This window comes from Silurus aristotelis (assembly GCF_946808225.1).
Source record: "Silurus aristotelis genome assembly, chromosome: 18".
NCBI classification, from domain to species: Eukaryota; Metazoa; Chordata; class Actinopteri; order Siluriformes; family Siluridae; genus Silurus; species Silurus aristotelis.
The window spans coordinates 7,167,896-7,181,117 of NC_139591.1; the positions used below are offsets into that span (position 1 = coordinate 7,167,896).

General features: G+C 37.7%; 1 protein-coding gene across 6 annotated transcripts in view; it reads right to left on the minus strand.

Annotated features, from left to right (window-relative positions):
* The window catches only part of robo3 (roundabout, axon guidance receptor, homolog 3), a 171,240-nt gene that overhangs the window by 65,116 nt on the left and 92,902 nt on the right, over positions 1 to 13,222 (minus strand). For all 6 annotated transcript variants that reach the window (XM_083567567.1, XM_083567566.1, XM_083567563.1 and 3 more), the window contains exon 2: positions 3,097 to 3,423. In XM_083567567.1, the coding sequence (XP_083423693.1) occupies positions 3,097 to 3,304 (208 nt within the window). In that variant the 5' untranslated portion in view covers positions 3,305 to 3,423. The remainder of the gene's footprint in view (positions 1 to 3,096; positions 3,424 to 13,222) is intronic.

Below are 13,222 nucleotides of genomic sequence, written 5' to 3' on the forward strand. Positions count from 1 at the left end.
TTCACTAAAGCCCATAAGACCCTAGAAGTTGAGTAAGCAGCTAGTCGCTGTTTTTCTTTCATCATTTATATCACATGAAGCCATGAAGGTCATATAAATCTACAGAGCGAAAAATAGATTTCTTGGAATCAAGGTGAACTGTTTCCAACTGCCAAGTACATAAAAAAATGAGAAGACTGTAATTTTCTAAGTTTTCAACTTTCCAGAAACACTTTTATAGTTTGGCAGACCACCCGTGTGTCTGTCTCTCTCTCTCTCTCTCTCTCTCTCTCTCTCTCTCTCTCTCTCTCTCTCTCTTCTCTCTCTCTCTCTTTCCCAAGAGTGGGAGTAAGCGAGGCATATTACCCCTCATCTACCACACTCAGCAGATGGTAAAGCATTTAAACAGTCTGTCTTGAGGGCAACCAACACCGGTTCAGAGCTACAGCATGTCTCGAAAGACAGTAAGTAAACAAAGACAAAGAGTTGTACAAACAGAACACTGTCAGTCTGTTTAAAGTAAAACTCATTCCAACTCAATTCTCTTTTTTCTTTCACAAAACACTTTGCCTTCTTTAAAAATAAAAGGATATGACACAATATTATAAACACTTCATCTGGCTACCCCAATAATCGAATGACGGTAATCGAATCGTGCCATCTGTACTTGATTATATCACACTGGATTCTAAAAGTCCTTCTGTTAATGCCTGGAGATGTTCCATGAGAACTATGACATGGTTTAATCGAACATCTGTTACCTGGAAGCAGCCAGCATCACAAATCTCACATTCTTGCTTTGTTATTGTATGGCTCTTTCAAATATTCTATTGCATTGTAACTATTCTGATTGTACAAATAAGATCTTAGGTGTGTGGGATATTGACTTTACCTGACATAAAAAAAAAATATATATATACATTTGGAATAAAAGAACAGTTTACATTTGTACATGATTACATTTTCTTAAAACCTTTTTCTTTTTCAACCAAAAATTAAGAAAAATCTAGAGTAAAACATTTTTTGTGGCCTTTGTAAGAAATGGCGTATAGTTAACTGATAGTTACACACAGTTTAATGAATTATACGGTAATGTAGGCTAATACCAGTCTCACACTGTGCGAATTTTTTTCACTGTATAAACCTGATGACGGAATTAGCGCGACGACTTCAAACCACCTCAGGGAAAATGTTAAAAAGAGGCTGTTGGACAGTACAGCAACAAGAGAAACTTATTATATTATGAAGAGAAAAAGAATTTTTGTATGGCGTTTTTTATTTTCAAGGCATGTCATGAACAATAATAAACGCTACGGATTGTGCTGGTTTGCTTCTAGCTACCATTAGCGAGGGAATGCGGGTATGAACGCGTCACGAATTGATGAGATAAAACCTCGGTTGAGTCTTTTACTTGTGTGTCAGTTTTTGACAGTCGTACAGTCTGACATTATGACAACTGATATCCTACAGTGTGACATGGAGATCATGGTCGTACAGTTTGACTTTAAAAATCGCACAGTGTGAGCCTGGCATAAGTCTAACTTATATGTATCCGGGTCATGTTATACACCTTAATGCGAATAGTTAGAACAAAGGTATATACCTTTGAGGTCGCAAAAACTACACTGACATCATTTTGTAGGACTCGCAGTGAATTATGCGTAACATAAAAAAGACCGGGAAAGTTACCGAAACAAGATGGCTATGTCTCGAGAATAGACAAGTTGGAAATTTCATCTAATAACTTGGTAAATCATCGTAAATGACTGTCAGATTTCTTTAAAGCGTCTTTAGCAGAGCTAGATGAACTCATATGAATAAGTTCAGGGAACGAGGATTGTCCGATTTCAGTTGATATCGCTAGTGTAAAGACATTGCAATTAGCATGATTCAAAGTTATGAAATTATTTTATAAATGCAATGTTTTTGTTTTGCACGATGTTAAATGTTATAGACATCATATGTGGTAAGAATCAAGCAAATGTGCAATGTTTTAATGAGCTATTTTGTGCTACCTAGCTATGTACTTACAATCTTGGTGAGGAAGATACACGTGTGTGGACATGAGCACGTGCAGGAGAAGTGAGTTAATGTTTTCTTTTGTTTACGTGATTTTAGCATGTTTATGGATTTGTGTGGTGTATTGATGAATGTTTGTATTTTTTTCTTTTTGTCAGTATCACCACTACCATGTTGTATACCGTGTTTTACTATATGACATTCACTTTCATACTGTTTCGTTTACCGTGTGTAGAGTAGGGCATTGTACATCGTTTTGCACTACAGTTTCTTATACCATTGTCCATATCTTTTGGAGTGTGGCAATATTTTGCATTGCATCAGCTTGCACTGTACTGATTTTAGTCATCTGTTGGAGAACAGATGTTGCCAATTTCTTTATTACTTTTATTTTTTTGTTTTCTCTCAAAATCCAAAATCCTATGTTGAAGCTCTATCAGATAAATAAAACCCCTTGAAAAGTAATTTTGTTGGTTTTGTGTGTATAATCTCTCTACCCACGAACATATACTAGTAGATGCACATTAACAAACTTCTCCATTTACCAAGAAAGAAAATACGGCAGCCTTGATGAGGGAAGAGATGAAGAAAGAAGCCAGGGCTTCAGTAGAGTCTTAGTTAAAAGCTGAGAGTTCAAAATGCCTACGGAAATTACAACAGAGTCATATAACCGTTGACTCACTTCCTGTTTTATTTGGGAAGATAAAGACTGCTCGTTTGAGCGATTATGATAATTTGCAAAATGTCCTTTAGAAAATGTGTAAGGTTGGCAGGTCTTCAAATTTGCTATAATATAATTTAATATAACCTGAGTGAATGTCAGTGAATATCGCAGCATCATGCAGAGATGATTAAATCATTGTACTGCACCAGATTACATTGTCTAAGACGTAAGGCGGTTATTCTAGGTTACACTAGGATTCAATAAACCAAAAAGGTTAATGATTAGCTAAAAATGTAGATATTAACAGAAAGGCAAAGAAGTAGAAAATAAATAAGAATACCAGAAGGAAAAAAGAAAAAGAGGCAGAAGTTAAGCGCCGAAAGGAACAAACACGAAAGGAAGAAAACGAGAAAGAATCAAGCATGCCATCTTACTTGCAACTTCCAAAGATGCATTGCGACTGACTGCTTCTCCCAAGTAGTTCCTGGCTACACACACATAGACGCCTTCGTCTGGCTTGCTCCGTCGTCCATGCACAATTCGAAGGAAGAAAAGTGACCCTGTAGGGAGCAGCATGCGGTGTGAGCGAGGGTCCTCTCGGTCTGTCTCCACCCTTTCTCCATCTTTATACCACTCCACCATGGGGGACGGTCGGCCTTCAGCCTTACAGTTCAGCGTTGCCGGCTCTCCCTTCGATACAATCAGGTCTGAAGGATGCTCCACGATCCGCGGCGGCACGTCCTCCAACCTCGGCCGAGATCCTAAGTTAAAAAGAGATTCATAAATAACACTGGATGATTAAAACAATCAGATTTATTATGCTGAATCAAGAATGATCACATTTGATTAATTAAAGTGGGAGGATTAAATCATTTGTAAAGGGCAGTCAGAAAATAATTTACATAAGTAAAAATTAACAGGACATATCAAGGAAAAAAACCCAAGTCTGCACTTGCATACCGCCTCTACTATGCAAGCTGCGATGGGCATGTATTTGAGAAAATGCCATTTCTGGCAGGACAGTATTATATATTATGGCTCTAATGTATAGCGTTTAAATTGGGTGGCACAAAATGACATGCTCCACATTTAACAGTTACCACAGAAAAGTATTGCCAAGGGAGGAAAGTGGAATAGGATCAGGGGAGTGATTTTGTCCTGTGTTTAATATCACATTTGTATTTATTCTGAATTCCAGTGTTGTTTAATTTTTTTTTGGTAAGAGTTTTTAAAAAGAGAGAAAAAGTTAGGTACTGTTTACTGCTCAATTCTTCAGATTTTCAAAAGGACTTTAAATGGATTTCTTTTTGTTTGCTCATTTGAATAAATGTGCTGTTTGCAATTTCATCTGCAACTTAAAACAGACCAGGTGAATTTTAACCATTGGCAAACGGCGTTGCAGTAAATTCAAAAGCTATTGCACTTAGCGGCTGCCAAAGTAATTGCTGAATTCTTTCTGATGATGATAATTATACCGTAGTTAATAATACCTTTTAAGCTTTGTATAGACAGCAGCCCAGATTTCTGGTGTAAAGAAAGAAAAGCAATGAGAAGCTGCCTGCCCAGCTCCTGACATACACAGGTGTAAGATATTTCTGATAAGGCTTGTTTCAGTTCCACTGGGCAAATACCTTTCCCTTCCACTAAATCCTCCAGGGCTCGATAGGATTATGAACAAAGGGCAAATGCTTTTTCGGAGATCGAGAAGATAAGGTAGAATTTGCTGGTGTCCCACTCAAACCAATTACCTGGAGTTGAAAGACAGCCTTTTTTGGACCTCTTTAGTTTTCAACTCGGGGCACTTGAAGACAAATTCAAAACACTTCACCATATTTTTAACTTCCATTTCTTGCCAGTAATGTTTTGATTAAAATAGCCCTTGAGCTAGTAATAAATGTAAGCTAGAAAAAAAAAAAAACCTTTCCTGTCTGTTTTTTTAAATGACACAATGACCTTAAGAGAGTGAGTACATTAGACTCTAATGATTAGAGAGTAGAAGCCTAAACACTGAGTTGCTCACTACTGAATCCCCAAGCCTCTTTTACCCTTTCTGCCTCTGAAAACAAAAAGCCTTCTGGCCTGCTGGGTGAAGTGAGAGAAGACCACCAGGGCTTGGCTAATAGCTTTTAGCAGACACATATAGAGCATAGAACAGACTGTGGTTGGCAGGGGGTAGAGGAGAGGCTCAGCAGGCTTGGAGTCGGAGAGCAGCTTTATAAATATTACAGGCCAAAAGTGTGGACCTGCCACAGAGGAGATGTAGCATAAGGGACTTTGAAGGGAAAGTACTTGTGAGAGTAAAATGAGCTAAACAGGACAGGAGCTGGAGTTTAGAGTCTAGCTGACTCTGAGTAGGAAAATGTCTAGTTACAGAAAGCAGATTCACAAGAAACCTCTTTTTTTTTTTTTTTTTTTTTTTTTTTTTTTTTTATAATTATCATGTTTGACCCATTGTAAACCATTAGGTATGCAGAAATCACAGAGCACCACAAAATGTGTCAACAGAAAATCGTGTTTCGAGGATGTAGAGTCTTTTTTCACCCGGTGGTTTTACGCATTGTCAGAGTAATAAACACTTGAGAAATCAAGACTTTATAAAGTGCTTTTATGCCATTGAATCTCTGAGCTATCCACACAGAAAAGTGGCCATACACACATTAAATTCCTCCTCACATGTTTTAGAAATCTAAAATCCAAGTTTTCACTGTCCTTGATACCATATACAGTGAGATGTCTTAAGTTACATCAGCTCTTATTTCAAGAACTATATGAAGAATGAATGAATGAATGAATAACCAGTTGTAAGTAGGTTAAACAGTCAGAAAAAGAAGAAACCATGTTAAAGCACTTCACAGTGGTGAGATGAACTCTGACGGTCTAACTATAGTGGATGCTACTCACTTTGCTTCTCACTCATCCTTTAAAATGAGCTGTATAAGTAAAATAAAGTGCAACCTAAAGCTTCCATAACCTTTCTACATACTATAGACCATTAACCCATTTGCAAATATTGTATATAAAGTGCAATGCTAGAACAAAACACAACATCTAATAGCCACAATATTACTCCCGAAAATGTTACAAATATAGTTAAATGGGCTTAATGAACATTCTAATTTCCATTTCTTTGTATTAATGCACTTAACTTAATATTTTAAATCAATACATTAAATTAATTCATAATCATATTCTGAGCAACTAAAACATGGGACTGGGTAACATATTGGTGTGTATACTTGCCTGATGGGCTAATAAGAAATTCATGATTTGTCCACCCCTGCATTCAAAATTCATGGAAATTCAGTACAGCAAAATCGTTATTTTTGCATTTTATTCAAATTAAGTTCCATAACACCGCTAAATCCTGACACTCGGTTACATCGTAACTGTTAGTAACTATTCCTTCAGGAAATTAATTTGAAATCATAAGGCCATATTGGTGAGATATATTTAGCCAGTGCGAGTGACTGAGCATGCAGGAGCATTGCTGAGCACAAGCGTCATGCCCTCAAACTTACACAGCACTTATGCTTGAGTGAATGTTTGACCTTGTTGTCTTGAGCAAGGACAGGATGTGAATGCCAGCTCTGAGAGTGAAGGCGAGGTTCTGCCAACTCCTCTGGGGGGTGTGCCAAATAAGATCTCCACAAAACAAAATATGCAACAAATCACCAGGACTTATACTCGTGCAAGACACAAGAACACTCTACACTTGACACTTGTTTTTTTTGTCTTAATAATACAATAGTAATTTTGTACACAATTTAAAAAAAGGATCGACAACAATGAAGGAAGAAGCCTAATGATAGGCAAATATTCCGAATATTCGGTGTGGAGGTGCTATTCTCATGGTAACCATTCAGGAATAGGTCAGAGGTCAATCCAATAATTGTCCTCTCTTTTGAAGCCTTGAGGAAAACACACATACAAAAGAGACTTAAGACTAATGACCTTAGTGAGTATTAAGATATAAGGTATCAGTGAATCAAGCTGGATTATTTTTTTTTTACTATCACATTCTAAATCTTCACACAAATGTAGCTTCCTTAATCCTAAATGCCTAGAAATGATATGTCATAACCGTACTTTTAAAATGAATTCTGAAAGCGCTGATCCATGACAGGGATGAAAGCGTGATCACAGCAGGAGCACCATAGCTTCTGCACTGAAAAAAAATCTCCTACTGTATGTGGATCTGAGAAGCCAGGCTTTTAACAGGAACAGAGAAACATAACACTAAGACGTCAGAGAACGCTAAATTTTTTTTCAGCTTCATCTGCAATTCTTTTCAGTAGGCATCCATCCCCCTGAACCGAACTTTGGTGTTTTACAGTCTCCCTCCTTCTGTTTTTTTTTCTCCAGGTTTCTGGGAATTGATTTGCAAATGTTCATTCAGTGCCTAGCTGCATTCAGTTAGAAGGTGGGGGTGTCTCCTTGAACACCCTTTCTTCAACAAACTTTTCTTTGCACTCAGGCACAACAAAGGGACACTTGCATGAGAATACAAACCCAAAGCCATAAAGCTATGTCCCATTACTAAGGGGGAAGGAAGGAGGATGAAATGGACCTGTCACATGGCTCAAAGGAAATTACACAGCAAAAGCTGTGCTTTCCTCAGGGACAAACAACTCTTTGGCCAAACTGAGGATGGATTACTCAAAAGTGGAAATCATGAAATCCTGGCACTTTTAGAAAAAATGCTATGAAAAACCTTTTTGCAGGTTCTGAAGTAGTTAAGGAGCAGTTTTTTGAGGAATTCAGAAAGAAGTGTATTTGTGGCAAAGTTTAGGATCATTCCAATAGGAAGAGACAGGAAGGTGTCATGTAATCTCACGAAAATAAAAATTCAGAGTTCAGGCTTTGTCTGTTATATGAGCTTTGATGTAGTTCAAAGCTAGGGAATAACTCTTGTAGGTTAAACCTTTTCACAAGTAATTCTGACAGTTTTCACGATGCGCAGAAGGAAAGAAAACCTTTCATTTGCATGATTAAAATATGATGCTTAATGAATAATTACTCAAAGGGTGCCTTGGGATTATGGTCAATTCAATATAGGGATCATTATTGATGAGTGTCTGTATTCATTTTAAACAGAATGGCATAGAATATGTCAGGCCTAAGGACCAAAATCTAAATATTCAACACAGCTCATCGACGGGCTTCTAATCACATCAATATTTTAAGAATATTTCATCCTTATGCTGCTCAAAGCTTTTTCAACTCAGCAAAATATGTCTACAAAAATCCAAAATCTTGAGCCAGTGGGTATTTGTAGTTCTCAGTAGAAGTTATAGATATTTTTTTTTTTGTGGAGCCTTTATAGAAGATAGTAAAGGAAAGTCATGTGACCTTGTATTCACACTCTCTGTGGGATAGCTTAAGGGGAAAAAAAAACTGTACACAGAGCTACAGCTCAGACAAGGTCCAGACTGCCTCTGGCATTTTCTCCTTTTTGCTTGCAACTCAAAAATGCTAAAAGCAATCAAAACACAGAAATCTCGATGTTTTCCCATTTTAACCTTTTGGATTATGCTCCCCCCAACACAAAATTGTATTTGTTCTGTGGATAGTTTCTGGAGTTTGCTGTGATACTCTACTCCATCTCTACAAGGTCATCACACAACAACACCGCAGTCTTTTCCTTCTGACCCTGTTTAATTCGAGCCCTCAAAGCCAATGAAAAATACATCTGGAATATATGTGGATGGTATCACATATCTCCAGAGGGGGGCTTGACTTTTCCTGTGGAGATGCAGGAAGAGAAGAAGTGGGGTATGAATGCTAAATTGTGCATGAGTGAAGAGAGTGGAGCCTCGAAGCAGCTGCTGAAAACAAGGGCCTCCTGAAACAGATCCCTCCAGTGATTTGGCTAAAGATTGGATAGTTTACTAGGGTAGTCGGCATACCACAGCTGGCACAGATAGCATCAGTTTCCTGGTCCTCCCAGTGGTGGCCCACAAACCCTTTTCAATGCAGCAGATTAGTCTCTACGGAATCCCACCTCTGCACTTCCTGCCTGCCTCAAGTGCCCATATAGGTCGACCATGTTTAGTTTGGAGGAGGGGGCGTTATGTCTGTGTGGTAACAATTCTAACTCAGAATGCAGTAGTATGGATAGCAGTCTGGAGGTTTTTGACAAAGATTTCACTCAACACTGGGAGAAACCCTTATTTTCCGGTATTATTCAATGAGGAAACCAGGGGGAAAAGCAATTAAATTCATGATCATTCACCTCAAAACCAAACCACTGATCCTCATCAGCATTACTCTTAGCTGGAAATAACCACCCTTGCTCTTTTGTTAAACAAATCGCAATAAATAAGTATAACAGAAGCCATATTGTCAAAATTGCAAACACAAAGCAAGAATTGGCACTGCAAAGATGCCAATAAAATGTTTTAAACAGACATGTGATCATCAGTATCTGCATATTTAATTTGTGCTGCACTGCATGTATCATCATTAAACATTCTCCTTCACCAAACACAAACACTCCCCCTCTACCCTTAATTTGCTCCAGAAGATAACAGATCACAGCCAGGATATTTTCTGTTTCCTTGATGGTGGATGATTACTACAGGAAATGGTCAAAATGAGGGGCTAGGAAAACCCCTAAACTGCTCAAAACATTGGGTACAATGCTGAGACCGCATTAGATTAGGGCACCCAGAGAAAAAAAATTTAATGACAGTTTATTCATCTGGAAAAAAATTTACTACAGAAACTAAATGTAAAAGTTACACTTAAAACCAATTAAGTCAAGTGGGGCATTCACACCTCTGTTATTAAGTGTGATTTCTTTGGATAAATCCTTATTTACATTGTACATGCGTAACAAGATGGTTCCCCAGATTTTGTGTGGCCTGCTATAGAGCTCTGACCTCAACCATACAAACACCTTTGGTATGAATTGAAATGCTGACTGAACCTATGCCTATTCTGCTTATGTCAGTACCTGACTTACTATCCTCATGGTGGCTGAATCTACTAAAACATCTTTCCAGAAGAGTAATGGTTATTATAACAGCAAATGTGTAGAATAGGATATTTAAAAGGCACATATGAATCTTATGCTCAGGTGTCCACAAACATTTGTCCACACAGTGCAGGTTAGATACTATCTAAATCAGTTAATTATAGCAAAATATTAGACTTCAAAATTATATACTTATAAAGACTCTATACTAACTATTATCTAAACTATAATCATGATTGCACCTTATCACCATATAGTACACAGTTATATTACAATTATATTTATTTATCATTTATAATTGCATAATCTGGTGTCATTTATATGAGGATAAGTTTCCTTTTGAGTCTGGTCCCTCTCACGGATTCTTACTCATATTCCTCATAGCATACATTTCCAGGGATCTTGAATCTACTTTTTGTAGAGCTGCTTTGCGCCACAAAAAAAGGGTAACAATCTAGTATGAGTGAAAGAAAAGAAATACATCTGACATTTTCTGTTTCATTAGATTAGCCATAATGCCCTTCTGTCGGGAAACTTGTTAATACCAAGCAGCCCATCACCATCCCTGTAGGAAACAGTTTCTCATAGAATAAGGCTAATCAAAATCAGTCTGTGCTGCTTGTTTACTGAAATAATAATAATAATAATTTTTAATAAATTAAAAAAAATCACCTTGCTAGCATTCGAATAGTTCCCCCAAAAATAAAGAAAGTTTGAGTCACATTCAGTTTGTCCTTCATATTGCTTCCGGGGATCAATACAATCAACTTACAAGCTGCAATCTCCATTGGTAGACCCATTACACAACAATTGTGGCAGTAATAACCTGTGCCAAATTGCCTAAAAGTCATTCTAAACTCAGAGCAAAAGCAAGTGTTTGGATTTTTTTTCTTTCTTCAAAAGCTCTTCCAGCTTTTTCAAGTTTGTTGATGGTGGCAGGGAGCCGCTGCCAAATCACAGCAAAGAAAGAAGGGATAGTGCGAGCGTGGAGTAAATAGAGCTAAGGGAGCGTGTGTGCTTGCTGTGTGTGTGTGTGTGTGTGTGTGTGCGCGTATGTTTGTGAGTGCAGACAGAGACTGTGTCATTAGTTTCAGGGCTCCTGATGAGAGAGCACACATGGCCTTGAGGCCTTGTGTTTACAGTGTCCTTCAGAAGCACAACACACTCACTCACTCTCTCTCTCTCTTGCACACACACACACACACACACACACACACACACACACACACACACACACACACACACACTCTCTCTCACTCACTCACACGCATACATACACATACACACACACACACACACACACACACACACACACACACACACACACACACACACACCGTCTCTCAGTTAAGTTTATTCAGTTCACCAAGCAAACAGCACGAAAGAAAACAAAGTCACTGAATCTCAAATGATACACTGAAGCCTCAAAGGATGGCACACAAACTCATTGTATGCAAACACACAAAACACACTCCTGCTGTTTGACAACTGGAGACAGCTCGGTTTGAGGGTGTTGACTCTGATACCGAGAGGCATCAGAGCCAGACGGAAGAAATCAGCACACACCTGAGTCTATAATCACTATTGAAAAACAGTTTAGTCTTGTAGTCTTGTATAGACTTGTAATCGTTTGCTTTTAAGTGAGATCCTATCAAAAAAAAATAAAAACAACAGGCTCAATAATGCTAGACTAAAAAATAAGTAATGGTGAAGTCCGTGACTGGAGTTCCAGAACAACTTCCAAAAGATGTTGACAACGTTTAATCATCTTAAAACAGCAAACACAGAGATAATATAATTTAGTCAAGAAGAATTGTCAAGAAAATTGCCTTTGTGGGCTTTATTTTTTAAATCTGATTTCTGAGTTTATCGTTTAATCTAAAATTTTACGTAAAGAAATCTTGTGTCACTATATTCATAAAAAAAACATTTTTCAGATGAATCTGATGATGACCTGGTAAAAATATATTATACTGATGTGAAAAATAACATCATAATAGACTTTTCTAAGAGCACCACAGGTATGTATCATCGTTTATCACAGAAATAGCCATTCTCTTTTATAACTAATAGTGCCTTGTTAATCACCTTTATATCACCAGAAGAGCAGACTGATCAGTTGATGAAAATCTCAGGGTTATATAAATGTACTTGTGTTTATTTGGTTATCATTTCTATAGTAGCTGTAGGACAGATGGCTCCCATAGTCATAGGACAGATTTGTAGGACAGATGGTTCTTGTAATGCGACTTGATTTAAAACCTTATCGTTTAACGAAGAAAAATGTTTTTTCATCATTAAAGCTTTCTTCAGGGAGCCTTTTTTTTTTTAACAATTATGGACAGTCTCCAGTGTCAGCATTTTGCATCAAACAGACTTTAAGCTGTTGCTTCAGGATGACTAAGTCGAGGATACTGAAGCTTCCACATAATTCAATGTAAGAATAAACTTCTGGGTGGCATCAAACGTCCCCGGCATTGATTACTTTCCCATAACGATCGTCATTTTTTATAACTATATAGTCACACATAATTTTTTATATGATACCAAGTATACTAAGTATATTATGCATACTGAAGGCTATAAAATTGTCTTCAATGATCTAGATATGATGCATCGCCCATCATTAAAATGCAGTTTCTATTTGTCAGATGATGTAAAATCGGCCAAATATGAGTTTATTTTACTCAGTTTGTCCTTGTGGCACAACGAGGCAGGTATTTTCCTTAAATATAAATCCATACCTAAATCAAAGATTTTTACACTTAATCTTACTCAGGTACTGGCCTTGCTGCCAATAAAGACATAATACCACTTTGGATTTTTCTTCAAACCACCCACAAGCCTTAAAATGCCAACACCTTAATAAGACTAGATGTACACTAAGCTTTTAAAATGTACAGCTCTAGTCAAACTGTTAACTGCACCGCTGTGTTGACTGGTCAAGGATTTGTCCCTTCGTCTCTGTTTTTGGGGTCACCACAACAACAACTGGAACTAATGTGCAATGGACATTAAGCTGTCGCAAACTGCCAACCAGGGCCACAGGAACGACAGATTGATGCAGGATCTTTGTCTTGTGGCCCTATTCAACCCTTCAGCGCCACATCACCCTCAGACAGATTTTTTTACAAGTATCACTGCAGCCCTTGTCTCACTAACCTAACATGATTTCTCTTCGCGTAGGCAATCAGTTACATAATTCTGAGCTTCAGGAGGTTCGAGCTTAAGGAGATGCTCTTACACATCTTAATTATGATGAATTCAATACTAAATCAATAAGATACAAATGTCTGAATACATTTTTCAATTAATTTATCAGTCCGAATTGGTGCAGGCAAGGGAGAATGCTTTATCAGTGGACTTGTTGAAAAAAGAAGGTCTGAAAGTTCTATTGTGTTCTTATAAGGATCAGATAGCCAGTATGAGTGTGCACAAGCTGCAAAAAGATACAGAAGAGCACACTCAGCTGGAGAAGACTTTTTTTTCTTTTCTTTTCTTTTTTTTTTTTTAAGAGACCGCACTGTGTACACGGACAAGGGGTGGAGTATGTCTGTGCGACACTGTGGGCAAGACAACTGCTT